Source organism: Fonsecaea pedrosoi (genome assembly GCF_000835455.1).
Source record: "Fonsecaea pedrosoi CBS 271.37 unplaced genomic scaffold supercont1.2, whole genome shotgun sequence".
In the NCBI taxonomy this organism is placed as follows: domain Eukaryota; kingdom Fungi; phylum Ascomycota; class Eurotiomycetes; order Chaetothyriales; family Herpotrichiellaceae; genus Fonsecaea; species Fonsecaea pedrosoi.
The window spans coordinates 4,908,687-4,936,429 of NW_013550614.1; the positions used below are offsets into that span (position 1 = coordinate 4,908,687).

The 27,743-nt window shown below is 52.3% G+C and overlaps 8 protein-coding genes across 8 annotated transcripts; 2 read left to right on the forward strand and 6 right to left on the reverse strand.

Moving 5' to 3' along the window:
• Window positions 1–129: 129 nt before the first annotated feature.
• On the reverse strand, window positions 130–506 carry Z517_03757 (uncharacterized protein; the record flags this gene model as incomplete). Its single annotated transcript, XM_013432861.1, has 3 exons — window positions 130–253; window positions 325–356; window positions 429–506. 3 exons carry the CDS (start codon window positions 504–506, stop codon window positions 130–132), a joined length of 234 nt encoding a protein of 77 aa, XP_013288315.1.
• Window positions 507–795: 289 nt separating this feature from the next.
• Z517_03758 (uncharacterized protein) lies at window positions 796–1,629 on the reverse strand (the record flags this gene model as incomplete). Its single annotated transcript, XM_013432862.1, has 1 exon — window positions 796–1,629. The coding sequence occupies one exon, from the start codon at window positions 1,627–1,629 to the stop codon at window positions 796–798; it is 834 nt and encodes a 277-aa protein (XP_013288316.1).
• A 1,440-nt stretch (window positions 1,630–3,069) lies between these two features.
• Z517_03759 (uncharacterized protein) lies at window positions 3,070–3,938 on the reverse strand (the record flags this gene model as incomplete). Its single annotated transcript, XM_013432863.1, has 2 exons — window positions 3,070–3,642; window positions 3,771–3,938. 2 exons carry the CDS (start codon window positions 3,936–3,938, stop codon window positions 3,070–3,072), a joined length of 741 nt encoding a protein of 246 aa, XP_013288317.1.
• A 930-nt stretch (window positions 3,939–4,868) lies between these two features.
• Z517_03760 (uncharacterized protein) lies at window positions 4,869–8,523 on the reverse strand (the record flags this gene model as incomplete). Its single annotated transcript, XM_013432864.1, has 3 exons — window positions 4,869–5,411; window positions 5,456–6,062; window positions 6,110–8,523. 3 exons carry the CDS (start codon window positions 8,521–8,523, stop codon window positions 4,869–4,871), a joined length of 3,564 nt encoding a protein of 1,187 aa, XP_013288318.1.
• A 1,830-nt stretch (window positions 8,524–10,353) lies between these two features.
• Z517_03761 (uncharacterized protein) lies at window positions 10,354–12,015 on the reverse strand (the record flags this gene model as incomplete). Its single annotated transcript, XM_013432865.1, has 4 exons — window positions 10,354–11,224; window positions 11,275–11,396; window positions 11,444–11,742; window positions 11,799–12,015. The coding sequence occupies 4 exons, from the start codon at window positions 12,013–12,015 to the stop codon at window positions 10,354–10,356; spliced, it is 1,509 nt and encodes a 502-aa protein (XP_013288319.1).
• Window positions 12,016–14,520: 2,505 nt separating this feature from the next.
• On the forward strand, window positions 14,521–15,141 carry Z517_03762 (uncharacterized protein; the record flags this gene model as incomplete). The annotated part of the gene is made up of 1 exon (XM_013432866.1): window positions 14,521–15,141. One exon carries the CDS (start codon window positions 14,521–14,523, stop codon window positions 15,139–15,141), a length of 621 nt encoding a protein of 206 aa, XP_013288320.1.
• Window positions 15,142–22,813: 7,672 nt separating this feature from the next.
• On the forward strand, window positions 22,814–23,354 carry Z517_03763 (uncharacterized protein; the record flags this gene model as incomplete). Its single annotated transcript, XM_013432867.1, has 2 exons — window positions 22,814–22,898; window positions 23,005–23,354. 2 exons carry the CDS (start codon window positions 22,814–22,816, stop codon window positions 23,352–23,354), a joined length of 435 nt encoding a protein of 144 aa, XP_013288321.1.
• Window positions 23,355–23,824: 470 nt separating this feature from the next.
• Z517_03764 (uncharacterized protein) lies at window positions 23,825–27,359 on the reverse strand (the record flags this gene model as incomplete). Its single annotated transcript, XM_013432868.1, has 3 exons — window positions 23,825–24,211; window positions 24,266–27,215; window positions 27,289–27,359. The coding sequence occupies 3 exons, from the start codon at window positions 27,357–27,359 to the stop codon at window positions 23,825–23,827; spliced, it is 3,408 nt and encodes a 1,135-aa protein (XP_013288322.1).
• Window positions 27,360–27,743: the final 384 nt, after the last annotated feature.

A 27,743-nucleotide genomic window follows, 5' to 3' on the forward strand; every position in this document is an offset into this window, starting at 1 on the left:
GTTTCGGTATACAGCCAGAAGCTTCCGTGTCACGTGATCCCACCGAGCATCACCACGATGAGGACAAAGGGGACAAAGGCCATGATGGGAAGTCGGTTTCATCGAAATGGAACGGGGTTATCGCCAGGCTCAATGGATGTCTGTAACACCAGGCGAAGAGTAGAGTTCGAGCTTGCGGGCTCCCATTCTGATCAGTGTTTCAACAGCTCCAAAGTCCTTTTTGTCCACAGTCTGGTTTTTGCGGAATTCGCGTCTAAAGTGATTTGATCAGTCAATATCCTATAGCAGCCGCCTTGTACAACAGCTCGTGGTGGCAAGACTCACCTTGCTGCGGTCCGGAAGTGCTCTCTTGTCGCCTATTGAACCAAGGTAGAGTAAGATATGACGGAGTGACAAATGTGGCGAGGAGAAGAATCGGGGACACCAACCTCTGGCTTCTTGCCTGCAGCACGCAGACAAGCTCGGTACAGCTTGAGGACTTCGCGCTGAAGACCTGAATGACGCATCCTGGTCCTTGGTTCGATGCACTATGTATGTGTAAAACTGGACAATCAATACGATGCAAGTCGAGAAAAGTGAACAAAGTTCCTTCAAAAACAGCATGAGATTTGGGCCGCGAACATCCGTATTCGGACATGATCTCCGCCGCCCTAGTACATCGCTGATTCAAGTTCGAGGGCGCATCTCATTCAATATTAATTCAATATCATGTATCTAGCAGGTATCAACGTCTCATCCAAGTCGTGTCCACAACGGTATTCATATTCTGGCGACAGCAAGCTCTCCCTTTGCGACTCATTCCTCTAAAAACTTCAGCAGTTCGGTGTTCACCTCATCCGGATTAATGTTCGGCAACGCATGAGGTGCCCCCTTGATCTCCACCAGCTTGCCGTTCTTCAACAGCTTGATAGCCTCGTGGGCGCTCGCTTCGATCGGCACGACCTGGTCATCGTCACCGTGCAGTATCAACACGGGGATTTCAATCTTCTTCAAGTCCTCAGTCATGTCTGTCTCCGAGAAGACCTTGACGCACTCGTACGAGTTGACGAACCCGCACATCATCCCCTGTTGCCACCAAGACTGAATGAGACCCTGGGAGACCTTGGCGCCGGGACGGTTGAAGCCAAAGAACGGACCAGAGGGGACGTCGATGAAGAATTGTGAGCGGTCCTTGATCATGGCGGCTCGGAAGGAGTCGAAGACCTCGATCGGCGTGCCCTTGGGATTGGCTTCGGTCTTGAGCATGAGCGGCGTCACCGCGCTGACCAGGACCGCCTTCTTGACGCGACTGGAACCGTGACGGCCTAGAAACCTGGCAACTTCACCACCGCCTGTTGAGTGTCCGACCATCATCACATCCTTCAAGTCGAGGTGTTCGAACAACTGCAGCAAGTCGTCTGCGTAGGTGTCCATGTCGTTGCCTGTCCAGGGTTGGCTTGAACGGCCGTGACCCCTGCGGTCATGAGCGATGACCCGGTATCCCTTGCTGGCTAGAAAGAACATTTGGCTCTCCCAATTATCACTGTTCAGCGGCCAGCCATGGGAAAAGACAACAGTGCCGGAAGCATCCTTGTGGCCCCAGTCCTTGTAATAGATTTCGGTGCCGTCGTTGGTGGTAAGATATGGCATCGTCGAACCACGTGTGGGTGTTGACAATTGTTCAGTGGATCGTGGTGGTCGAGCTTTCAGAATGAGACTCTCGATGTGAGGAGCATGGGAGTTTGGGTAATCCACCACCAATGCTGCATCCCGCTTTTATATCCTGTTTTTCAAGTCTCATCCCGTCAAGCACGCCACGAACGTCAATTCCAAATCAACGCGAACAGGTTTGCCCGTTAGAGAGGTCACCCTTACAGTCACGCTGCATCATTAGGCCCTAAAAGGAGGAGCCTGTCCAGATAAGGCGCAATGAAGATCCCTGACTTGGCATATCAGCATTGACGGCTCGTCTAGACTACTCGTTTAGGCTGAATCTATCGTGGACGCTCTTTTTGGTTGCCTGATTCGACAGCTCGGTTGAACCTTGACCACCGTCGGCTGTAACGCACGTACCGAATAGGACTGCCTAGCGAAATGCCTAGGTGGGTGTGGAATATACCGGGTATGTTGTTTTACTTACATAGTTCTCAACCAAATAATACCTCGCTCGTTGCTCTGCATGAGGCTTGAGCGTTCAGTGTTGTTTTAACCCACTCCCTAGAAGAGTCAAAAACCTCTGCGCTGCTAAAGGTCCCGCTGAATCAGTTTGTCCCCATGACGGCCCTAGGTTCTTGTGGCTACTGCGACTTTACTAGCCCGAATACAGCAAGTCTTCAATTGCCCGACACTGTCTCCAGATTGGCCTCGACCACTTCCTATTCCAGAGCCAAACACCCTCGACAAACAACATCACTGATTCAGTACAGACGATAGGTCACTTCCTATCATGGTTCTGCGACCCACCTACTTTACGTTCCATCAAATGCGTTACGCGTTCTGCGTGCCGCAAGCAAAGTCCGGTTACATTGAAAGGGACACATCTGGCAAGACAACCAGCGAATGGATTTCTGTCAAAGTGCATTCGATTCTTGACAGAATAGAACAACTCTCAGCAGCGACACGCTCAGATGATTCTGGATATCGCTTCCTACTTGACCTGGCACCAAGGTGTCAGTGTGCATCATAACGAAACTCATGCTCAATGCGGTCGCCAAGGTGCTTTTCCTCCGAAACAACCAAACTACAAAACTTCTGGATCCGTATCGCCTGTTCAGGTGGGTTGAGTGCATGTGATTCAATTTGATGAAGCACGTCACAAGCGCTATGACAGACAACGATCGCGAGACTGCATTCGATCAGAACATCCGACACATGAAACTCACAGAAAGGAGAACGACAGACAGGTCCTTTGTCCAAGACTGTCCGAAGAAAGTTAGACAAGTTTCGGCGAAAGAGTTTGCTGTCTTGAGATGGAAATTTTATTTTCTTCTTTCCTTCTCTCCTTCTCTCCTCTTCTGGACTCAAACAGAAAATGAAACGGCAAGTAGTGCTAAGTAAGGCTGTTTCTTGACTACGACTGTCCTACTACATCTAGAGCTTCTTCTCGGCGGCCAGCTTCGCGAACCGAGCCTTGGTCCGCTCGGCAACGGCCTTCTCGTTCCAAATGTACGTGACGCTCGGCTCCTGCACCACCTTGGCAGCCCAGGCCTTAAACTTGGGCGTCTTCTCGTCGAGCAGGGCGTCGAGTTTCGGGCTCAGGATGCCGTACTCGGGTTTGGTGAAGCCTAGGAGACGAAGCAGGAACGGCGCGGTGTCGACCTCGGCGAGCGTCAACTTGTCACTGCCGCCGAAATAAGGGCCCTTTCCCTGCCCGGCCCAGTCGAAGAGGGGTTCGACCTCCTTGACGAGAACGGCGACGAGGTCCTGCGCGGCGGTGTCCTTCTCCTCGTCGGTCTGCGCGCGCCAGCCGCCAAAGATTAGCGGCAGAGCCTTGGAGACGAAGGTGTCGACGAAGAAGGCCACGCGGGCGCGGTACAGGGCGTCGTCGACGGACGCGGTGCGCGGCAGCAGGTGGGACGGATGAGCGTCGGCCAGGAACTGCGCGACCACGGCCGATTCCGTGATGATGTGTCCGTTGTAGTTGATGCTGGGGACAAGGCCACGCTGTTGTTGATGTTGATCGACCGATCAGTCCACACCATACACACATACACATACACGGAGAGACACGGCTGAGATAATCTCTCCCGGAGACGGAGGCAGGCTTCGGAGTCGAGGGCAAAAAAACATACCGGGTTCACCTTCAAATACCACGGATCCCGCGGCCTGTCCAGATCAATAATCTCCTCCTTGTAGGGGAGTCCGAGCTCCTTCAACGCCACATGAGCCCGATGCGCCCAGGGACACCCGTGGTTGGTGTAGAGGATGATGTCTGGCGTGGCGCCGTTGGTGGTGGCCATGGTCAAAGAAAAGGAACTTGTCGGATCGGATCGTACAAGAAGAGAGAGAGATATATATATGTTGCAAGTACCTAGGGTGTGGGTGGGAAGACAGGAAAGAAACAATCTGTTTAATATTTCATCACCGATAAAATAGAAACAGATAAAGACGGATCAAGAAATAAATACCTACTTGTACTGGGAGGTAATAATAGTACAATAACTCGACAGAATGACAACATCTACCTAGTGCCGAACAAGTATCTCGTACATACATACATCAACAAATTCAAGTCCCCCCCCCTCCTCCTCCCCGCCATCCTGCCATCCCGCCATAGTTGTCATTATTCTCCAAAAATTGCGATTTGTCAGCCATGCCCAATCAAGATGGTATCCGGCCGAGGATGAGGCCGAATGGCGAGTTAGGAGGGAGGACCTTTTCATCTCCGAATCGGAGTGAGACGGGGAGGAGGGGGGGGGGGGGGGGGGGGTGGGTGGAAGAAAAGAATAGTGGTTGCGGGTGCTGCTGGTGCTGCTGTATATTTATATGTCATAGACTATATACTATGATAGTATATAGTATATATACTTGTACCCTAAAATTGTACTCTGTACGTGTACTTTACATATACCTCCCCCTCAATCCCAAATCCCAGACTCAAAATAGGTAGGAATGCTCATATTTCATATTTCATATGAATCCACATATCCAGACACGTCGACATGATATATATGTATCGCTGAAAATATTGATCGCGACAATAGCATTCTCACAAATCACAAACCAACGTCCAATATCATAACATGCGCTCAAACACACGCTGAAAAACATACATAGCACTGTCTGTGTTGGCTGCACGCTCCGTATAGCTTTGCTCACTTTGCTCATGGTCCATCTCTTCGTTACAGCAATGCCTTGCAAAATTACTTCCATCTACCGAGTACAAAACGTCAACGCCCATACTCCAGGCTCGGCACAACCACAGGTCCGTATTTGACCACGCTTCCATATGCGCCCTCTCCCTGCACCAAAAAGTCGGCCGCCAGGCTCAACTTGCCCGATCCTCGGTGCATGTCCGTCTGCCCAAATGTGCCATTGACCACTTCGGGATCATAGACCACAACCGCCACATAGTTGCGCCGTGCCATCAATTTCCGGTTGTTGATGGGTTGCCCCGTCACGTCGTGCGTAAAGATCTCCATCATGTCTTCTTTCGTGTCGGTCGGTTGTGATGGGGTGGATCGCTGTCCATTCGCAGGGATGTAGAGTGGCTTGTTGTTGTTGAGCAGTTTCATAACATAGCTGTGAGGCGGAGTATTCACCACCGGCGACGAAATAATCTGGTACATGGTCTTGTGGTCTGATGGGTGAGATGGATCGTGGACAAGACCCGCTCCACATGTATTGACTGCTCCGGATACAAATGTCATGCGGATCGATCGTTGATGCGAGATCCCCTGCAGGGTCCGAATGAAGTACGTCCGCTCCAGATCCTGATCACATTAGCAAAGCACGGTGCTGGGACTGTGACACTCACCTTGGAATCGTGGGTCCACTGGTCCTTCAGCTCGTCGAGAACGTCAATGTCTCCAAACGGACTCAGAATACCTCCCATGAGCCCAGATTTCCCGACGGCACGTTTGACCGAGTCAAATCCCGATCCAACTGCTCCTTTCGCTCCGACCACGCCTGCAACGGAGCTCGTCACTTTGCCGAGCACGTTATAGGCCCCCGTCACCGCTTTCTTCCCGGTTGCCACGGTCTGCGCTATCGATTCCGCAGCATCTAGCCTCGGATAGATCAAGGGGACCGGTATCATCAGGAGGCAGTGCTGGATTGTAGGTGGGAGCAGAGCAATCTTGGGAAATAGACCTTGGTAGGTAGGGCCTGCCATGACTTGATGGAGTGTCCGTTCACTTCGAGTGTCTGGACCGACAACGGCGACCGCTGGCCCGAGGAATTTGACGAAGTGCCACCCCGTCCCCGTAATGGTAAACAGATCTCTGTCGTCTGACACATTCCGAAGGAGTTCGAGTGTGGTGTGATGCTGGAATAGCAGATACATCTCTATACCAATCCTTCCAATGTTCTTGAACATGTTGCTAAATTGCATGTATTCTGGGTAAGAACCAAAACCGTCAAATCTGTTCTCGTCAGCCTGTTTCTCAACCTAACAGTGATATCAACTCACATGTCGTGATCATCAATCGTCAAGATATGGGGTATCTGGGCAAAAGCCTCTCGCAAATATGGCTGATCAAAATGACTCGTGTAATAATGAAAATATGCATGCGTCACGTCCTCTTCGTGCGCTGCTGTCCAGACTGCATTCTTGCGGTTTTCTTTCCCGCTCGTTGACAGCCACTGTTTCAGCGATGGTATCTCCTTCCACAGCCTGTCGGCATTGATCTGACTGCCCAAGCCGAGCTGGCAGTGGAACCCGCCGCATTCGGCATGTTTCTGCATGATGTCTTTCCACATGAATCCCACCCCGCCCAGTCTAGCGCGCTCGTTGGCGCTCACGTTGAGGGAAAAGTCGTTCGCAGAGGTGCATACAAAACGCCAATTGGTCTCATGTTTGCCAGCCACCAGAAACTCATATCTCGTACAACCCAGATGAGAAGTAATGGCATACGTCCACTTGGCAGCTCCAGACTCTTCCATGTGCAAGTCAACCTCGTACTTGTAAAATGTCCAGCGCTGATGAGTTGAAATACAGCTGGCTTTCAACTGGCGCGGATTTGGCGACAAATCAACACTTTGATGAATGTGTATTGTTGGTGGTTGGGGTGCATCCGTGACCAGCAGTATCGATCCATACCAGATGCCACGCTCTATATCCATATTGGCGTAGCGAAGATAAGGACCAAAGTAGACGCCATTCGTTGCCACCACCTTGTACAGATCCACACCAGCGCTCGGAGGCGGTCCAGTGAAGGCTGCTGGTCCAGGCAAGCCCATCACACTTTGCTGCTCATATCCAGGAGTCATGGGAATGCCCGGAGACGCGAGTGGTTTGGAAGTGAAAGATAAGCCAGGTGAAGCGAGAGGGTTCTGGTAGACACTGGCGACCGGAGATAAAGGTGTATCATTGAGGTTGAGCGGCGTCGGACCTTTGGGAAACTCCCACTGCGTCGACTGTGTAGGTAAGTGGATATAGTAATATTGCCCCGAGTTTGGGTCCAAATGAGCTATCCAACCCTCGGGAAGCGGTGGCGGAGAAGCGGGAGGAATTTGTGAGGGTGTCTGAGGCACGATGGGCTGTGCTTGTGGCATCTGTCCGTTCATGGTCGCATGAGCCTGTGGGCTTTGGACTGCTTGCCTAGGGTCGTTCGCAAATGCTGGGTGGTCCATCTGGTTGGGGACCTGTGTTCCTGGCATGAAGCTGGTTGGTTGTGGAGCTGCTGTGGGTGCGCTTCCTGCTGTCGCCGCTGGCGCCACAGCGGCCCCGACCATACTTCTCCTTTGTTTCTCGTTCCCTGAGACGTTCCTCCCACCAGGAATCTGAGAGTATGCCGGAGGAGGCTCTTCATGAGGCTGCAGCCTGGATATCTCAGTTTCGACAGGGTGCTGGGCTCGAGTTGGAGATTGAAGAGCCCCTGAGCGCGCCGTCGATGCGGCGGCTGCAGTTGGGGGTGATGGGCGAGCTTCTTCCATGCCTTGATACACTGTCGGAGCAGGGTGTTGCGAGCTCCCCGGGGCTTCGGTCGGCGTCCAAGGCCGCCGTGGGGGAGCGTTGGTCTGTGTCTGGGCGGGTTGAGGTTGCACGTTGTACTGAGAGGCTCTTTGCTGAGCCGCAAGGCTCTGGGCCTGCAAACTATTCAGTGTTGCGGTACCTGCAATGCCAGACGCTGCGTAGCGGGCTTCGATGTCGGTCTGTGGACGGGCCCCCGGGCCAACGATTGGCGTTTCTGGCGGTGGAGGAGACCCGCGCTGAGCCCTGGTGGTGGATGTGGATGCCGTCGAACTTATTCGGTTGATCGAGGAAGGGTCCCTGATCTTCAACCTGCTCAAAGCGTCTGCTGCAGCGGCCGCACCTTCGGGGGGTGGCGGCCAATACTGCTGGCGAGATTCATGTTGACTTGGGAGAGGCGCCGTACTCGGCGGATCCCTTCGCTGAGGAGGGCGCTGGAATAGTCCTTCTTTATCTGGCGCATCCGGGCCAGGGGATTCTGGCAGAGGCTTTGGCGCCGTCCCCCGACGTTCTGCCAGTGTTTGTGGGATACGCCCATCTCCTGATGTCGTCCTCTTTGCCTGCTGCCTTGCCCCATTGCCTACAGTTCCGCTCTGTTCAGGAGAAGTCACTCTTCTCACATCCGGATAAGGATAAGGGGCAGGAGACCCATTGGACCGGGTGGCTTGTGCTTGCAGGCGAGCCTGCTCGTCCGGGTAGGGGAGGGATGGCATCGGGTAGACAGTGGCAGGCTGAGCAGGCTGCTGGGGGACGGGACTCTGCTTGCCAGCAATAGAGGGCACGCCTGAGGAGGCGCTGGAGGTTCTTTTATTAATGCGCAACGGCTCGACGATGGTGGGGGAGTCGCGGTCATTGGGACGGTTGAGGAACATCTCGCCGTCCGGTCTTCCATGCTGGCCCGAGACACTCATGGCTCCAGAAGCGCTTGCGGCTCTCGAGCAGAACGTAGATTATACTGCTGTTGAGTTTCGTAGGTGGTAGAGAACTCGCAATGTGATCTGGGAGTGGGGCCTGCCCTGTGAGAAGGATGAGCGATGATGATGATGATGTGGTTCAACTGCGGTCGGGTCCAGGCCACGGATTTAGAAACAACGGAAGAAGGGAAATGCTGATGCCGAGCAAGACCTGAAAGATGGCCTGAGCAAAGGACGAAACAAGCGCTGCAAAACTGAGAGCTGACAGGAAGATTCCAAAGAGGAAGAAGATGGGTTGTGCGCGTGAGTTGCAGGAGTCAATACAAGTACCTCTCAGTGCAAGGTAAGGAGGGGAAACTCGTTGGCGCCTTGACTCGACGCCCTATTTCTCTTGCGCCCTCTTCCTCTTCCTCCTCAGTTGTCTACCTGAACAACGCGACAGCAAGCGTACATAAAGGCAAAAGCCTTCTCTATGCTGCTCCTCCCGTCAAATGTCCAGCCAGACTAGAAGACCTGCTGGCCCAGTTGCTATTTTGTGCGACACCTTCAATGGAGATCCAAGGCGTGTAACCGCCCAACCAAGCGCTCTAGATGGTGTCTATCGAATACTCGCCCCACGTCCTTGGGCGCCAACTATCGCTTTATTCGTCTGATTGGTGATACGGACCACGTACTCCCGCTGATGCAAAGAGCAATATCTGCTGGTGCTTCCACTTCCCCTGAACATGCACTCCGTTCAAACAACGTGCTAACGGAGAATGGTTTCTCTGTGCGAGGTGTTTTGGTACAGTGACCAATGCCTTAGGCATGATGTGGATCGCATTTTTATTGAACATCCCCGGCCCGCAGGCCCGCTCCACGAGGATACCACACAAACGAGTGACGCCCCGTACCTTGAACTTCGTCACAGGACAGTCGAATCGGATATAATACATCATCCGCTCGAACGTCTCAACGACCACAATCGAACGCCTTCGAGAACAAGTTCGATATTATACAAGGCTAATCTGTGATCCATCCTTTCCACGCCCAAAAACCACCACTGCCAGGTGGAATAGAAGCGAAACAGAAATGGCAGTGTTGGCACCAAATGTGAAAGTCCTTGTTTGCCCTCCTTACCTCGATGCGAAAATACTGGGGCCGAGAGAATGTGAGCCATTCCAAGTCCTTGGAGCCTGGTGTGTCAAGAATCTACATCATATCAATCCCAAATGCACAGTAACTCAGTACTGCCTGGTGTAAGGTGGAGATGGCGTCCTTAATGATCCCGTCGTGACTGAGGGGGAACAAAGACGGAGACTGTGCTGATCACGCAGGACAAGCTCGATTTCGAGGGGTGCCTCGCATGCGCAATCCAAATGCGCTCGCGAGAAGAATTTGGTAAATCGGTAAATCCTGCTGTTACAAGTCGCCCTTTCGTCTCACGGCTTTGCCAACATATGCCCATGTACGTCTTACGGTACAAGCAGATGGTTGTCCAGAAGCCTTAGTCTATCGCTACCAACTCTGCGTCCTCATAAGGAAGGTAGTTGAGTTGTCGCTCTTCCAATGCGAGAGCATTAGGGGAACATTGGCTCGGTGAGTTTGTTCAGCTGGGGTTTCACGAATGAATCACCCCCGAACTTCCCATCGTATAGCAGACGTCCCTCGGGACTAAAGAGTCAGTGGACACAATCTGCTCCGAGAACGGGTCTCATGATCGCATCATGCTCCCAACATGGGTCCGAAAGTTGGGCGCTTGCTGGTTATGCCTGTGGCGTAATCCAGGGCCGGTTAAATGTCTGTCCAGCGGTTTCCTCAGACGAGGAAAGGCTGCCACGCTAGTTATCACCCAGACTCGATATGCAGAGTATAACTTTGAAGAGCAGCGATGCCATCTGATTGGCCCACCGAGGATCGTCGTCTGGAGCTCGTGGTAGAAGATTGTTCCATTGATAACCGCTGCTGCTGTCTTGCCATGCCGCGAGACCAACACTTTTCCCATTCCGCATGAAAGCAGTCGAACCACCAAAATTTGCGACAGATTGCCGACACTTTCTTCCAGGAACGCGAGACGGGAAATGAGTCCAACACGTAATCCAAGAGAGCGTCTGCCTTTGGTACAGGCTTCGCAGATTGTGTACGCCAACTGATGAGCAGGGAAAGCCAGATGATGACTTCGGAGTCTGACACCGAGGGGCTCTCGATAGCTTTGACACTCTTGGTCAATGCGGCGAGTGAGGCAGTGTCGAAGATGTTGGTGCGATTCTCTCCACTCAGATGGCGAACGGCGATGGCCAAGCCTAAGCAAATGACATGTTCCAAGCCAACGGGTAATCTAGATCTTTTTAGATCAAGTAATATAATGATGGCGCTTCGAGAACATTCTCTTGGTTCGCAGAAGAGCCTGCAATACCTGGTTTTCAGATCTTGTGATTGGTCAGAAGGAGAGGCAGCTGACGATGACGACGAGGAAGAAGTAGTGAGGCCGTCAACTAAGGGTGCCCATGATGCAACTGAAGCAAGGAGCTTGATGCATTGAACACTCAGATGGCCGGAGAGAGCAGCTTCAGCAAGACCCACGGGAAGCGCAGCGACTTCGCGGCATATGTCGGGAGGGAACGGATGTCGGATGTATTCGATGTGGCTTTTGGGAATGGCGGTTGGGTCATCAGGACTGATCTGAAGGTATTGGCCGAGGGCAATGTAAAACTCCATCCTACACCCGATGTTAATAGAGTTCGACGTGGACGATTTCCCGAGACATACGTCGTCAAGAGGGCCCGAATCGCGAGGTGAGCAGGCGTATCTCCAAGGCCACCACGTAGCGAGATAATTTGCCTGGCCCCTTTGAGATGAGATTTCAGTGACGCCAGATCCCTACGACTGGACTGGAGACAGGTTAGACGCGACGACCCCATGTGGTGGATTGACGTACATCGGCAATCATCAAATGAGTAATTGATATCAAGACACCATCGTCAAGGTGCGCGGACGGTGCCGAAAGGCGTTCTCGCAGAGAAAGGATGGCTTCGTTCTGCAATTTGAGCATGTCCCGGGAGCGATTGACATGAAAGGGATCACGGCGCCAGTCATGGAGACTCTGGGCTCCGAAAAGCAGACATTTGAAGAGACCTGGGTCTTGCATCGACAACGGAAAAAGGACTGATATCACTGGATGGTCGACATCGGGAGTGATTTTCAGACACAGCTCTTCCTTCCGAAGTATGGAAATGTCTGCTAATGTTAGCCGGATCCTTGCTCGGAGACCTTGGAGACGTTTGTGATCTTACATTCGTCAATACTTTCCGTTGGGAGAGGGCTTGTCCCGGATGGATACGACGCAAAAGCCTCGCGTCGGTGGGAATCCAGCGGGGTGATGATGAGCTTAGCCTTCGTCACGAGCCTGCGAGATGTGTTGGATCGCTCTCCTTCGCCATTCCCTTCTTCTTGAAGGACATCTCGACTGAGGTTCCGACTGTCATGGCCAATGAACTCGCGAGCTCCCATCAGGCTGGGTAGGGCTGATTAGTTCATCAGTATCGAAGCGGAGGTGATGGATTGTGATTCAGGCCAACGCCATGGCGGTAGGATGAGTGCAAAATTAAGATTAGCCGCCGCTGTAGGATCCGACTTCAGTAAGACCGAGAGGACTTTCGTGCGTTGTCGATGTGCTGTTTGATGGAGCTGTGGTTTGTCTCAACTCTTTCCGCAACGCAGCGGAGGGGGAAAAACAACTCTGAGCAGTCGAAGGATTCTTTCCCGTCTATCCTTGCAGCAAAACAGATAGCGTAGGCCGTAAAATGTGTGCGTAAGGCAAATGAGCGAGGGCTGAACGACATAAAAGGAATCACACAACTTCGGCACTGGCGGCCGACATCCTCGACCGAATTTCCACGCCTTTGCCGCCACAGTCGAGCCAGTACTTCGGCTATTTGTTGATTGCGTCAAGAAGCTTTTCAGCGAGCGACTTCTGGAAGCACCGCTTGAGTCTTGTTGCTCTTGTTCTCGCTTGTTTCGCCCCCTTGGACCAATTGAATTAGTGCTGACGTTTCTGCAGTTTGGGTTTAGTTCCCGTTGGAGATAGCCACTTGCAGTACCGAAATGTCTAGGGGGAGTAGGATTATTAAGTCGCCTTCCGCGCGTGAAGCTCACAATCACGGACTCATCTTTGCGTTGCAGAATGGCATACATGTATCAAGTACCCAGCAGGCAGCACGAGAAAGACACACTGACCGAAATGACAGGGTAATTGCTGTGGACGATAACAGTCGCTTTTGGACACAAGCCAGTTCTCCTCAGCCTGGCTCTTTTGATTTGTTTCAGGTTGTCGTCCAATGGCAACGATCCGCAGTTTCGCCGAGTGGCGCGTATCCCACCGCATGAGGTTGATCTCTCCGATTTGTATGGGAACCACATACAACAAGGTCGATGCCAACTGTCTTGACTAAGAAATTACAGTAATTCCATGGCAATCGAGACTCCTATTACCCCTTCAACACTCCTCCTACCCCAAACGCCATCCTTTGATCTGAGGCTTTGGCCAGGCAGGTGCCTACACGCGGTGTCAAGACACTCTTCCACTATCCGGAGCCGGTGCAAACTTCCGTTCTCGTTGTGCCAGGCTGGATATGGTTCAATAATCAAGATTCGATACACGGGAGGACGGGTATAGTAGACTTTCAGAGCTTGATAATAGTAGTTTAACTCTGTTTCCATGGCCGTGGCTGTATCTGCGTTAACGAGGTAACCCGGACTCCGAGACACCTCTGTTATGGGTCCTCGCAAGCGAGAGCAGCATTCTCGGTAGTCGTAACAGGACGGCTTCGTTCACATCGGGAAGTCGACTTGACCTTCCTCACAAAATGGCAACTTGTTAGCACTGCGGGGAGGAGGTGTTGTCCGTTTCCATCCGGTTGGCCGGCGATACTCTTCCGAGGCCCCCTTGGGCCTCGGGCTTTTCGAAAATTGCTTTCCGGCTCGCAATCACCCAGAGAATGTGCCAGAACAGATATGTCCAAGGGCGGTTTGAAGCAATGGTTAATTCGCTAGTCTAGAACCCCAAGGTAAGCATAATAGGACACATAAGCCGCTCGACCTGGAGAAACATAATGCCGAAAGAGGTGGCCTTGAGTAAATTACTGTGTACCGAGTACCTCTGGTGCCTCCTGAGGAAATGCCTCAACGAGACATGCTGGCGAGAGGCGTGTGAATCTCGTCACATTGATCCCTCTGGTTGATGTGAATAGAATAAAAGGAAGCCACGGTCTGGCAGCGCAACCATATCAGTTTTGACGGGCATGTTACAGCCCAGAGTGTGTCCTATATTGGCACCATGCAGACACGTCCATGTACCGAGTACCTCGTAGTAATCTTGAACATGCTGTACTCGTATGTTGGTTGCGCAGTTGCTGTGACGGATGATGACGCAGTGACTGAGCCCCTGAGGTGCAGAAGAGGCTGAAAAGGTTTGATGAACCTTGGCGCCTAGACATGCTCCAATGAGAAGCGATGTAACTTGCATTCGTCCAAGCAGTGTTACGCAAGTGCCTCTGAAAGAAACCCCACCTTCTCGCTTTCAATTGGCCATCGTCTCCATGGCGATTGCCTTGTCTGGAACCTCCCGTACCTCCGTCTCTGGCGACCGGACGAAACTGGATTTTCTGCAAGGCTGCGGACTTTCTTTGGCTCAACCCGCAAGGCTTGGTGCCCACTCCGGCGGCCCCCAAGTGTCACTACCTTGTCGATACTATACGCAAACGTGATAATGGTGGCTCATCAGTGACATAGCACTGCTCCACCTCCAGTTGCTATAGAGAGGACGTCATCTTGAGGCGCAACTGACTTTCAGGTATATATCATTGACCTTGGAATGTTGGGCTTTCACATCAGCTTGACTTTCTTCGTACTCAGACAGTCGATTAACCTCCACCTCAACGTCCTCGTCTCCTTTTATCCAGCCAAGGCCACCGAAATCTCATCAACATCCTCTCCTTCATCAAAGACCCTGTCAACATGCATTTCTCGAAGCCGTTGATCCTGGCCTTTGCCGCCAGTGCTGCTGCTCAAGGCGACGTTAGCTCTGATATCAGCTCACTCGTATCGGTCGCCACCTCCATCGCCAGCGCAGTAACGTCTGCCGCTGGCTCGGGCGTCACTTCCGCGGCCTCAATTGCGTCGTCCCTTGCGAGCGCTATCCCTTCAGGCGCCCAGTCGCTCGTCTCTGCCGCCCAATCCGAGGCTTCTTCCATCTCTTCGGACGCATCTTCCAGAATTGCCAGTCTCTCATCAGTGGCAGCCACCGCCAGCCCCTCTGCTCAGAGCAGCATCTCGAGCGAGATCAACAGTGTCTTGGCCAGCGCGAGCTCTGCCCAAAGCAGCATTGTCAACAGTGCGACTTCAGCAGCATCCTCCTTTTTGACCTCAGCCTCCAGCACCGTTAGCGACGTCGCATCCTCTGCTTCATCAGCTGCGACCAGTGGTGCCTCGTCGGTGGCGAGCAGTGCGTCCGCATCTGCATCCAGTGCTTCTGCTTCTGCGACCAGCGCAGCCGGTAACGGTGCTGCCGACGGTTATACCGTGCCTGCCGTGGGAATGATGGGTAGTCTTTTCTTGGGAATGGCTGCGCTTCTGTAATTGATACACGAAAATTGTTATCATCGTCCGCCAAGATTCAGATTCTAGTTGCAAATAAACGAACCTTCTTTTTATAACTTGGGATTCCGTGAACTTATTCCGGTATTTGGTCAACTTTAAAGTAATAAATGATGGCTCAATTTACAGAGTCTCTGCGCAAGGTATTGCTAAGGAAGCCGATGTGTCGAAAAGGTTCAATAGGACTTGAAGAATACTCTAGCTCAACCATAGTATGTTAGGTGAAATAGAGTTTCGACAGTCGGCAGAGCAAGGTGGATCATCTAAACATATCACAAATGATTCTTTATCATGCCCTTACCGTAATCTGCTCTTCAATGTCGAATGCATCCACTTATTTAGAGAAATCTATAATGTTCTCTCAATTCGTCGAAGAAGCTAGATATGTCTGAAAGGTAATCAAAATGGAAAAGGTTTGATCCACGCTACGGATTGCAAGCTGGAGCGGTAGATACGGCGAATCTGAAATCTGCCTTTGCGGATGCTTCATGTGATCAACGTAGACTGCGGTGACGAAACTCACATTGGCGGCTGCCCGTCTCAACCCGCAGGCGGGTTAGACCCTCGCAGAGAGGCGATGGGGCAACCCCAGGCCAGCATCCAGTTCTCAACTCGCCTCATCCCGCCTCATCTTGTTTCAAGGCAAGCCATGTTGAACACTCGGCAGGTCACCGGCGTCGAGAGCCACTGAAGGAAGTCAATGACCTCATATCGCAGCAGCGCCGATAGCGCAGAGAGGAGGCAGTGTCTTATGTTCCGTGACCTCGCGAATTGTCTAGGCATAGAGCTTCGTCTAGAGCGTTGCGTCTCCCTTGGCCTCTGATTACACCGGTTAGTTAGGCTTCCTAGGCAGGCGAAGATCACCCGCGGCATATTGGTCGGGCACCTCTCCTTTCCCCAGCTCCTGTGGTCCGTAGCCACTGAGGATACTGACAGAGACAAGACACATAGTCACCGTCGGATGCGCCGGCACTTTGTGGCATGGGAAGCCTCTTCCAGGGAAATTTCCTGCGGGCTTTTGACAGGATCACAGGAAGTGGGTAAAGAACGTCGTTTCAGCAAGGTTCGGGGTGTCTTCAGGCGGTATTGGGCAGCGATAGATGTACTATCGGGACTCCGCAAGCACGAACAAAGGTGTGATGGCGCAAGCAGTAAGCGGTAGCCACATGTACTCCGAGATTGCCACCGAGTAGGTAGTGGTAGCCTGCTCTACCGCGAGTGGGGATGGAGGTGTAGCGAACAGCTCAATGCACCATGACGGCAAAAGAGTCTTGGAAGCGCTGGTCGAGAACAGGTTGTCGCATGACCGAGTTGATGGTCAAAGGGAGATGAACTGGTTCGGAGGTTTAGCCATCAGGGTCGGGCTGACTGAGAGGCACCCACGATGGTGACATGGGCATTGCGCTCTCTACCCGAGACCTGGAACGGGAAGTGATAGCCTGAATGTCGATCCACAGTACTATAACATCCGGTCTTGGAGTTCAAGCCGAGGTCGATCTCCGCCCCGGTTGGGCACGAATTGACTTCATTGCTGTCACGTTCCCCCGAGCGGAAAGTACATGGCGACAGAATAGCTCTTTAGCACATGTTGAACCAAACGCGGACAGTTTTCGGGTTTGACGCGTTCCCCAGCACGCCCATTTTGCAGCGAACCCCACTTACTTTGCTTTAACGGTCTCATTCCGCTGCCAGCATCCAATTGAATTTGATCTTTGACGAACGCCTCACCTGGCGAAGTCCTAGACGAACTTCAATGTTGAATGTTCTCTAGCTGGGCGGAGCTTTTTTGAGACTTCGCTCTACAGACGGCGATCTGGAGGCAACGGTCGCGGCGGGTCAGCATCCACAATTGGGCTGCGATAAAGGGTGACAACGTTAGGGAAAAAGAAACCGGAGGCAGGCAAATTGCTGGAAACAGGACTGTCGGGGAGGGAGGAGTGGCAGGTAGCAATGTTCAGGCGGATGATTGTTTCATTCGTCGTTTCGTCAGGTTGAGGCTGTTAACAGCACCGACGATTTTGTTCAAGCTCAGGCTGAGAAGGATTGTCGCGCAGGACAGGACAAAACGAGGCTCTCTGTTGGGTGTCGAATTAACTTCAGTGAGGCCTGATTGGGGCGGCATCCTGAAGGCTGGGTTTCAGGAACAGTGGCTGACCCTTCTTTCCCTTGCCAACCGGCTGTATCCCTTTTCGCAACTCGTCCATACTGTTTATAGCTAGCACTCGTAATGGAATGTGCTGGTGGCGGTTTGTTTCCAGCTTGTTTGGAAGGTTCGGAGAGTGGAGGATGGGGGTCTGGTACCGCAGTTGACGCTGCGGCGTGTTGGTTTCAGAATCAGGCGCCAATGCTGAGACGAGTCGCTGTGATCATCAAGGTAATTGCCCCTAAGCGGACCTGGTGAGCGCTTCGCCGGCTCGAGGCAATCAAACAATAAGGATCACTGCTCAAGCAGCCATCTCGTCGCGGCGAGGGGCGGGCTGGAAAATGGCGATGCTACGGTGGCAAAAAAACAAACGAAAGGGTCCAGGAGGAGACCTGAGGGTGCGAAAAGTACGGGACACCAAATACCCTTGAGTTTGTTTTGCCGCAGTTTGCTGCAGGAACAGGTTGACTGCGATAGGCTTGGGAGGTCGAATGATGGAACATCTGCAGGTTGTTGTGGCGGGATGACCTCTGACAGGCAAGTGAGGGAGCCACACATCTGGCATGCACGCCCGTAGTTCAACTAAACATGCATTAAGTAGGCACGTAGGTAGGCACTTCGTACGGTGAAGGGACCTAAGTGTGAACCTGCAGCTTGCTTTCCCCAGCCCTGCAGGCGCATGGTGTGTGACTTGGCTCCCTTTGATCTTTCGGCGCAACGTCATTCCCTCACTCGGAGGTTCAACTTTACCAAAGGGAATACGAAAGGGTGGGCAGGGGGTCCTCTCGAATGAGAATATGCCGCACCTTGTGTAGGTAGCACTGGTAGGCACGAGTGCAAGCGTCCTCTCAACTTTACGAGTAATTCGTAGCCCGGCGCCCGGGCGTGCCCATAGCCCCCCATCTCTTCCCCCTAAAGGCCAGTTCCAGTGCCGTGTCCCAGTGGATTGTCTCAATTTCCAGCCAAAGTCAATTGAATTGGCTGCCCAATTAATCCACATTCCCAGGTGATTCCCACCACCATGCCATCCCAATGCTGCCAATCTTGAGGAACACGAATCAGAGCCCGTCACGGCAGTGTGCGACTTTGCTGCTCGATTGGGCGTCGGTCGTCTTGTGTTTCGTTTGAATCACAAAGTCCCCTTTCCCAGTCTGCCAACCCACAGCCCTGCCAACCCTGCCGACCCGTTTCCATAGCCTTCCTGGTTTCCATCCCCGTCACCCATCCACCCCAAAAAACATCCACCCCTTTAGCACCTTTCGCCCTGTTGCGGATGCTGCCGTTTGTTTCTTTTGGTTTTGGTTACCCGGATCCCTGGTCCCTCGTCATCTGAGTCACTGGCAACACGCCAGCAAGGCTTAGGATTTTCAGTTGCCTGATGCTAGGTCCCGATTTGGGATTCTGCCTGATGCCGACCCATCCTCACCAGGCTTCAGCAACCAAATAAGCCTGGATTGCTGATTCCTGCAATTGTGACTCTTCAGCATTGCTGTGCACCTGCTATAAAGCCACTTCCCAGTCCTCCCTCAATTCTGCCCTCTCAACTCTCATACAATCCAAAAGTCAGCAACTGCCAAATCTCACACAATCCCATCACAACACAACCATCCCCCAAGAAACCCCCTTAGCGACATTTTTGGAACTCGCCCCCACCTCCATCCACTGTCACCACTTTTAGCACCTTCGCCACAAGGTTTCCAATTCTCTGAGGGCCATCCTTCCAGACCTTCTTGGAATCATACCATCTCATCAAATCTGTGAACCTTGCACCCCGATATAAATCTCAGAGCATCTCCTCGCTGAGATTCTGCGTCTTATACATCGCCCTTCCAGACACATTTACCCCACCACCACCAAGTAAAGAAACAGGTCTATCGCAGACACACTCCAATTCTCCAGTCGTCACTGTTGGTTGAAATGGCTCCTCAATACCACAGCTCATCTGGCTCCAGCAGCGCTGGTGAGAGAATCTACCACGACTCACGGAGAGAACAACGCGAGCGCAAAGAGCCTCGCAAACCTGTCAAGCGAGAGGTAGTCATCGTCCACCACCGCGACGCTGTCACTCGCGACCAGACGAGATCCTCGGACATGGCCCATAACAGATGGAGGTGAAAGTCAAACAAGACAAAATCACTCCAATAAATGCACGCTACGCATGCCTGTACGAATCAATCATACTGCACACTGGGAATTTGATACCAAGCGGAAGGAGTCTGGGAAAAGGGAATACTTCGATTGGGCACGACTAGGAGTTTACTGGGTTCTTTTGGGGCGTTGATGCGTGATCAATACTCTTGAAGAGTATGCAGCAAGACTGTCACACAAGCATTTTCCTTTGTTACCGGTCCACGGTTGCCATTCAACGCATCTTTTGTACTACTCTCGAGGTCCTGGCTACTTTCCCAGGCTTCCTGTCTCTGATTGTGGATCAGATGGGCAAATGTCACCAATATCTCACATAGAAATCCATGGACGCGAGTCTTGGTTGTATGCGGCGAGGTGGAAGAAGCAGTCTTCATTGTTATGGGAACGTTTCCACCTTCATAGGGTGTATCTGACTTTATCGATTGCCGTATCATAATCATCAGCCTATCGATAACAGTGGTGATAATCAATCTCGTTCAAATCCTCCAGCTCACTATTCGTCCTCGTACAGTCCTTATGTGTTTCTATTCTTGTCTTTATTGCAGGACGATGTTTCCCCCTTTGCCCGGCTCAGAACAAGAGAGTTTTTCCCTTCCCGTCTTCCCTCATGTCTCCTTTCAATGTCGATCCCGCAGCCTAAAAGCATTCGGTCGGAGAGCATAAGATCGTCCTGCAGAGCAGCCAATCGTGACGGGTGAGGCGGCGGCTTAGCTGCTTTTGCTTCTAGCTGCGGCGGGAACAGTGGACATGGGGCCCTCCTCGAGTCAGAGGTCGAAGTTGGCGGATGGAAACCGAACAGCTGGAGCGTACCGGATGGGTTCCAATTTGATGGTTACACCCGTCGATGCGGGCCACTGGGGCTTCTGGGCCAAACTCCTGCAATTTTGGTTTTAGGGCCCGCGGCACTTGCTCCACAAAGAGTGGCAGCTTGAACTTGAAGGGCAATGGGATGGGAGCGAAGGTTGGGAGGGGAGAGAGAACTTGCATGGATCCCGCATGATGACCCGAGCCACAAGGCAGTTCTCGACAGTTCTATCCTTTCTTTGCTTTGCTCCGAACCCGCCGCTCATTGTCCGGACCAAAAGGGTTTCTTCAACTTGGCGGAACTTTTGTATCGGCTTCGCACCATTCGGGGTTTCGTCTCTCAAGTATCGGACGTGCTGCGAACACATGAGTACAGACAACTTTTATGTAAGATGGAATGCCACCCTCTTGTGCCATTGCATCTATCAATCTGCGCCTTGCCAATGCTCTGACTTCTCGGTCAACTTTGAATACCTCTAATCAGGCGCATTGTGCATGGCGCGCGGTAGTCCAAAGGGCCGTGCATTTGGTCCCTCTTTCGCTTCCATCAGCCAAGTTCCTCCAATCCGTACCGTCCAACTGGCACCAGCTACTACTGCATGCCACGACGATGACCTGCCGCAGCTCTTTGGTGCCATCTGCGAATGAGAGCGGTCGTAGATCACCTGCAGCTGTCGCTGTGCTGTCGCCTCCGAAGTACCATGCGTCCTAAAGCTCTCCGACTCGTTGGCCGCCAAAGGTCCCGTATCCTCTCAATCCTCACTCCCGTCAATTCGTTGCCCCTTGCAGCGGTGGTTGCTGTCACTACCCATTTTGATGAAAGGGAGATCCAATGTCCAGCATGTCGGCTACTCGCGGATAAGTGCTAGATTCACGAGTTGTGATTCAGCTGCATAGCATCGTGGAGAATCATGGGCTACGGCCGACGCCGAAGTTCTGGTCCACGTGTCCGAGTCCCTGCGATGTACTTTCTCCTCCCACTGAGCCTCCTTCATTGCACCGGACACCTTTCTATTGAGTGCTTCTACTTTGTTTGCCATGTCCACATGCCCAGATATCTACATTTGGATGGTTCGATTGTTCTTGTCATCTCGATCCTGCGCGTGGTAACAGGAGGTATCTATCCCAACCCCATTGTCTCGACATGTACTGGGAAGTCTTCCCATGAAAATCAATTCCTGACTTACGCAACCAACCATGGCCTGGTTGTCTTTTTTGGGTGATTCCTGCAGGTACAATATTTTTCAAATGACAGCCTCCCTACTGCTTTTCCTATTGAGGTGTCTGTGGCTGGGCGGACAGACTGTTGGCGACACAGCCTCCTTCCGTGTCCTTCGGCTAGCTGCGTGTCGAACTCCCCGAACAGTAGATGCCTGGTTCTGCAACGAATCCCCCATACCGTCCCACGAGAAGAAATCCCATTCCATTGCAGACGGAGTAGGGCCCTCTGGATGGACACGTCAAGAGCAAAGACTGGGTAGCATTCTAAGCGTGCTGGCAAGACAATTCCACACAGCCCAGCCCAGGTCAAAGCACATGCATCCAGTGTCATTATCGACACATGGCCAGGCTACCCGGTCTGGGGGCGTGCTGGCTAAGATTGGAGAGGTGTGAGCACGCAAGGGGAGCTCCTATAGTGTGCTCGATGCTCGGACAGAGATGTCGGCCTCAATCGAACAAGCCAGCTCGAGGCATTCTCGTCCAATGCCTCCCTTGTCTCATGCTCGATATACACGAAAACACGCCTGGACCCCGCGTGCCTCTGGGATTTATTATCATCATGGTTACCCGGCGCTAAAGGTCGGTCTTCATGTGTATGTACTCCTTCTGTATTTGTACTCGGGATCTTGGCACCAGAAGCTTTGACCGGTGTGTGACTGGTTTAACATGGGGCGTGCATGGCTTCAAGTAGATACTTTCGGTCCCAGATGAGGCGAGTTCGACGCTTTGCTGATCTTGCTGCAGGGAGATGGATTCCATCCCCTGGGATGCGGCTGGAAGCGCTTCGTGGGAAGCTTAGCAGGCACCATGACCACCGTGAGGGGGAGAGGACGCCTTGATTTTTGCAGGTGTTGAGAGTCTGGAGTGCTGATCCCCCCTTTTATGTATCTTATTATCTTATTATCCTTTCAAAGACACTCAACCCATTGACGACCAGCTTGATTGCGTGACATCTAGGTTTTGTTCGTTCAGGAACATCCTTCTTGCAGGGACCACATAGAACAAAATACTCGCACGCTTATGCAGTTTCATACTCCTTTCAACCTTTGGGAGGCTTGCCTGCCAAGTCTGCAAGACAAAACCCCCTGTGCTCTCTCACGGGCTCACCGCATTTGTAGTTGGATTCAAAACAAATAAATTGTGCCTGGTGTACTCGCTTCACATCCTTTTCATCTTTCGTTCCAATCGAAAAGTTCTCCCTTGTACTGGTGCTTACAATTAATTACAAAGATCACTCTGACTTCTATAGATATTACGGTATGGCGTTGGCACACGCAGCATTCTAACCCTCTCAACTGTCTATCTGGCTAATTTGAGATGCATAGAAACACGTCAAACATGGCTCCAGTTGCTGCCGTCCTCTGCGGTAAACATGCGCAATTGACTGAATACATGCTCAAGAATCTTCTTCCAAAGATCGAGGGTGAGTTCTCTGTCCCAGACGGCGCTTCCTGCGAGAGGGATCTCTATCAATTGGAGATTGCTTCAATTGAAGTGGCTCATTGTTAACTGTACCCCTGCCGTATTAGTCGTCCATGTCTGCAACAGCACCGACACTGCAGTCTCTGAGATCCCGGGCCTCCTGAAAGGCAGCGTCAGCCCTCCCTCGTCAGGTCTGGGCTCGAACGCCGAGGGAGCTGGCCGGTCCGACATTTCACTCATCATCATCGGCGGAGGTTTCTCGCCAGAAGACTTCCAAGCCATCAAATCAGCCGCCGACAGCGTGAAGCCCCTGCCATTGTTCTGTGCCGACACCAGCAAGGTCCCTGCCGGTGCGGGCCCCCCACCTCCGGAACTGATCAAGAAACGGATGTTGGATGCTATTGAGAAGGAGGAGAAAGGCGAAGGAGAGTGGGCCCCTGGCTTGTACATGTATTGATCGGCAGCCCAGGCGAGAGAGAGAGAGAGAGGAGCGTGTTCCCCAGAGGCTGAAAGGACTTATTGGAGCTTTGTTCTCGCATCTCAAGATAGTGAGAGGGGGGGGGGAATGTGTCCGAGTGCCGCTGACATGACCGGGACTCGGTCGGCTGGTCGGCTCTTTTGCTCTTTTGAGGCTGCTAAACATAGGCACAACAAGCTCCATATGACCATGTACTTTCATGCACCTACCAAACTTGATATGCAGGCTGTCAGTCCCGCAAGCAGTGCCCCAGTGTATATATCTTGCTCGTCAACTTTTGTAACCGTTTTACTGGCGATTTTCATGTGGAAGGGAAGTCTATTTCGGAACAGCCAAATCTCTAGTACAAAGCGGCTTATCAGAGCACGTCCCACTCCCGCTCGCGGGGTCACGGCGCAGATTGACGCATTGGGAGGAGAATCTCCCCCACATTCAAAAACTTTCCCATCTCAGTAAAGCCGATCGAGCTCACTTTCTCTCCGCAGGATCTTCTGGATCGGCAGCATATCAAATCGTGCCCGTGGCGACGAGACTTTGGCGGCCGGCACCTTAACACTCAACGCTTGCAGCTCAGCGGGGCGGTTTTGTAGGCGATAGATCTGAAGCATTTGTTCGTAGATTTTCAACGCGCGGGGGTTGCCTGGCGCTAGGATCTCTTTGAAACGTTTGTCTTTCATCATGTCGAACAGCTCGAGGCATCCTGCTTCTGCCTCGGCCAAGTTACGCCTCCGGATTTGGACATGTACGAGTCCAGAGCGCACGTTGACCGAGTCCGGGTGGTCCAGGGGAATCACCTTCAGCAAGCTTTTCAGTAGGGATTCGGCCTCTTTCCAGCGCTCGCAGAGCACGTAAGCCCGGGCCAGGTTGGATCACGTCATGATCATGCCGACATGGGTATCGCCCAGAGTGCGACTGACAACCTCAAGAATGGCCTCCAGCAGTCCTGCCGCTTCCGCACCGCGCTGTCTCTCGCAGAACACCTTGGAGAGATCATTCACCGACCACAGGGTATATGCGTGCTCCTCTCCAAAAATGCGCCTTCGGGTAGCGAGAACGTTGGTGACCAACCTTTCCGCAATTGCGAGTTGTCGATGGCGTGATTGTTCGTCTTGAGCCGTCCTTGCGCAGAGGCTCATCCCCAGTTCGTTGCGCGTCATGAGCGTGTCAGGATGGTCCATGCCAAACAACCTTTTTCGCTTGACAAGGACCTTAACAAGGAGCCTCTGACTCAGTTGTTGGTCTCCAAGATGCAGATAAGTCCGGGCAAGGTTAAATAGCGCTTTCAAGGTCTGAGGATCTTCAGTGCCTAACCGTTTTGTGAGGCCGCGCACCGCGCGCTCGCCAACATATTTTGACCACTCTCGCTGTCCAGCAAGCCACAAAGTTTCCGTCAGGTCGTTCAAGGCAAGGCAGTATTCGAGATGGTCAGGCTTCCAGGGTGGCCATGATATCCAATAAATCAAGGATGGCCTGAGCAGCCATCTCGACGTCAATATCTCTCTCTGTATCAGGATTGCATCCTTGATCTCGAACAAGTTCCACTTGGTTTCAGCAAGGCTCTTTTGCACACGAAAAGTGTCTTCGTCCCATCGACCCAGTTTTTGCCTCCTGAAAGCGAAAATGCTTTCCTGCCAATTTCTGGCCTGCTTCCATCTCCCGTTTTCGGCGTACACAGAAGCGAACCTTTCGATTTCAGTAGCTCTCGAAATCGTGTCAGGGAGTAAGCCCAATCTGTTTTTGAGCTCACGCAGACAGGCATCGATATGAGGAAGAAGAGCCTGGCGGAACCGACGTCCCGAGGCCTCAAGGTGCCGAGGAATGCAAGATGCTAGGACAGTGATGGTGTGATTCAACCACTCTAGTTGCGCTGAACGGGGCAGTCTTTCTTGAGCCCAACGATGGACAACAGGGTGAACGGAGCATATTTCCTTGTCTGGATCGTGGTCGATGAGCGAATGATCGTACAAGACTCGCACGCCGCGGCGAAATCTGACTCGAGCCTCTGCATCACCCACTACGTTCGCACGTAGGAACTGAGGACAACCGTTGGACGTTGTGATAGCACTCGACAGATTGTGCCATGAACGCCGAAACATCTGCTCTGGGATAGACTCAAAATGCAGAAAGGCAAATAGGTGCATCAAGTCCACAGCGTCTTTGTGCTCGATAGAGTTTCTTTTGGCAATTCTCTGAAACGGGATTTCCCATGTAGTTATCGTGTCGGAATATGAAGCACTGTGCACGTTCTGAGCACTCAAGAGCACCCGACGATGGTCAAGGTAATAATGGAGATAGGTCTCGAAAGTATATATGTTCCTTCGAATAGTGGCGCCAGCATGGATCAGAGCTATGGCCAGATAGCCAAGTCGTTTTGCGATAGCAGCCGCCAAACACCTATTCGTAGGATCTTGACTTCGGACATCAGGCGCCGGATACGCAGATTGCAGCAATAGCACCGTTGCTTCCTCTGGATCCATCCTGCCCAACTTGATGCGACCCTCGGTGGAGTAAATATTGGCTCCCGGGTTCCGCGTGGTGATCATGATGTGTCCATTTCCGCCTGCGGGAAAGTAGTGCCATAGCTCTACGTCCGGATCGTCGGCGTTGTCCAAGATGAGCAGCCAAGGCCGCAAGCAGGTCGACAACCAGTGAATGGCACTGGATGATGATAGCCCTTTTCCTGCAGTCATGCCGAGAGAGGAAAACCCATTCTCCAAAGTCTCGGGACTTGTGGCATCCACCCAGAAGGTTCCCCAGTATTGACTCCGAGTCTCCTCAGCAAATCTGAGGGCAAATTGAGTCTTTCCAGAACCACCAAGACCGCAGACGACCAAAATCTTCGGTTTACGCCACGTTGGAGCGCCTTCGACAGGGCTTAAGCGTTGCCTTGCCTCCTTTGACTGCCCCCTCCTGCCAACAAAGTGGCTGCTAGATGAATGGGGAACATGATACTGTCGATGCTTGGTGGAGCCGCAAGCGCTTAACGTTGGGGAGGGTTCATCTCTCGAATCGTCAAACTCTCTTGAGGCCTGCTTCTCACTTTCAGCCCGCCGCTGCTCGTGCTCGCTGTGCCACCTGCTATGGATACATGATGGGGCCTCTGACCGACATTGCATGAGAGTTGAAAGTGTGGTTCTACAGCCTGGACTGTTCCAGCCTATGAATTTGACCATGCGCGAATGAGTAGCAGAAATCCCACATCGACAGGCATCATCCCAGCCAGGAGCAGCTGAATTTTCGCTGACAATAAAGGTTTCTTTGTCACCCACGACGGATGGGTTCTGTTCGTAAAAATGGTAGATCCTAAATCTCTTTCTCAGTGGTGCGAACTGATCAGCGAGATCGGCCAGGAAGGAGGAGTCTTTCCGGAGGCTATTCAAGAAGAATAGGTTTGATCTCGGAGAGGTGCGTTGGAAGTATTGTAAGAACGATTCGTCGAGCCCCTGGTGAGGAGTGCCAAAGAACAAAATGGCATGAGTTGAAAGGTAAATCGATCTCAAATGCTCTGTCTCCCTGGAAGAAATGTTCGCGGAATGAATCAACGCCCGTTTGACTAACAGTCCACCGAAGCCGTGGCATACGAATATGATGGGTCGTTCTGTCCCTTTATCGTACCATCGATCGGCATAGAGCTCTGCGATGAGGTTTGTTGCGCATGACAAGAATTTCAAAGATCCGGGTTCCTCTGGTGAAATCAACTTCTGCGAGGGATAACTGTAGGCTAAGACTCTAGTGTTTTGCACGCTATATGGCAACATGTCCCGAAGCCATAGCTGTCCGTTGGCTTGCTCGGTCCAGGTATCGTATGCTGATTCGTAGAGGCCGTGGACCGCAACAACGCTGCACCACAGGGTGAGTGTTTGGACGAATCATCGCGTCTCATTGTGCGAGAAGTCGGCTGGAAACGACTCACTCTACTTCTGCGCTGGATTCGCCAGGCTCGTCGCCCTCGATTCTTGGATGATGGAGGGTCAGGATGCTCATTTTCCTTTCTGAAACCGCATATCATGCAGCGCAGCTGGTCTGGCTTGCAAGCTAGTGAGAGCCATACTCAATTACTGAGACTGCTGCATTCTCGCCAGCAAGTACCATGCACCATGTCTGCTGAGAGGAGTGCATCCGTCATCGTAGGGAGGCAGGAGAATAGACCAGGCTGGCATGTCAGATTCCGGTTAACTGGCTACCCTGAAGGATCTTAAATCTCTGTCGTGCTCTTCTGCATCGTATCCACTGTTGGACGAGCACCCGATTTCCTCAGTACCTCTGCAAGACATTTCGAACGATTTCGACCTTCCAAGCTCGATCTCCTGGAGTTTTTGGTTTTCTCATGAACGCTGGCGAAACGTAAACAAAGGCGTGCCATGCTCT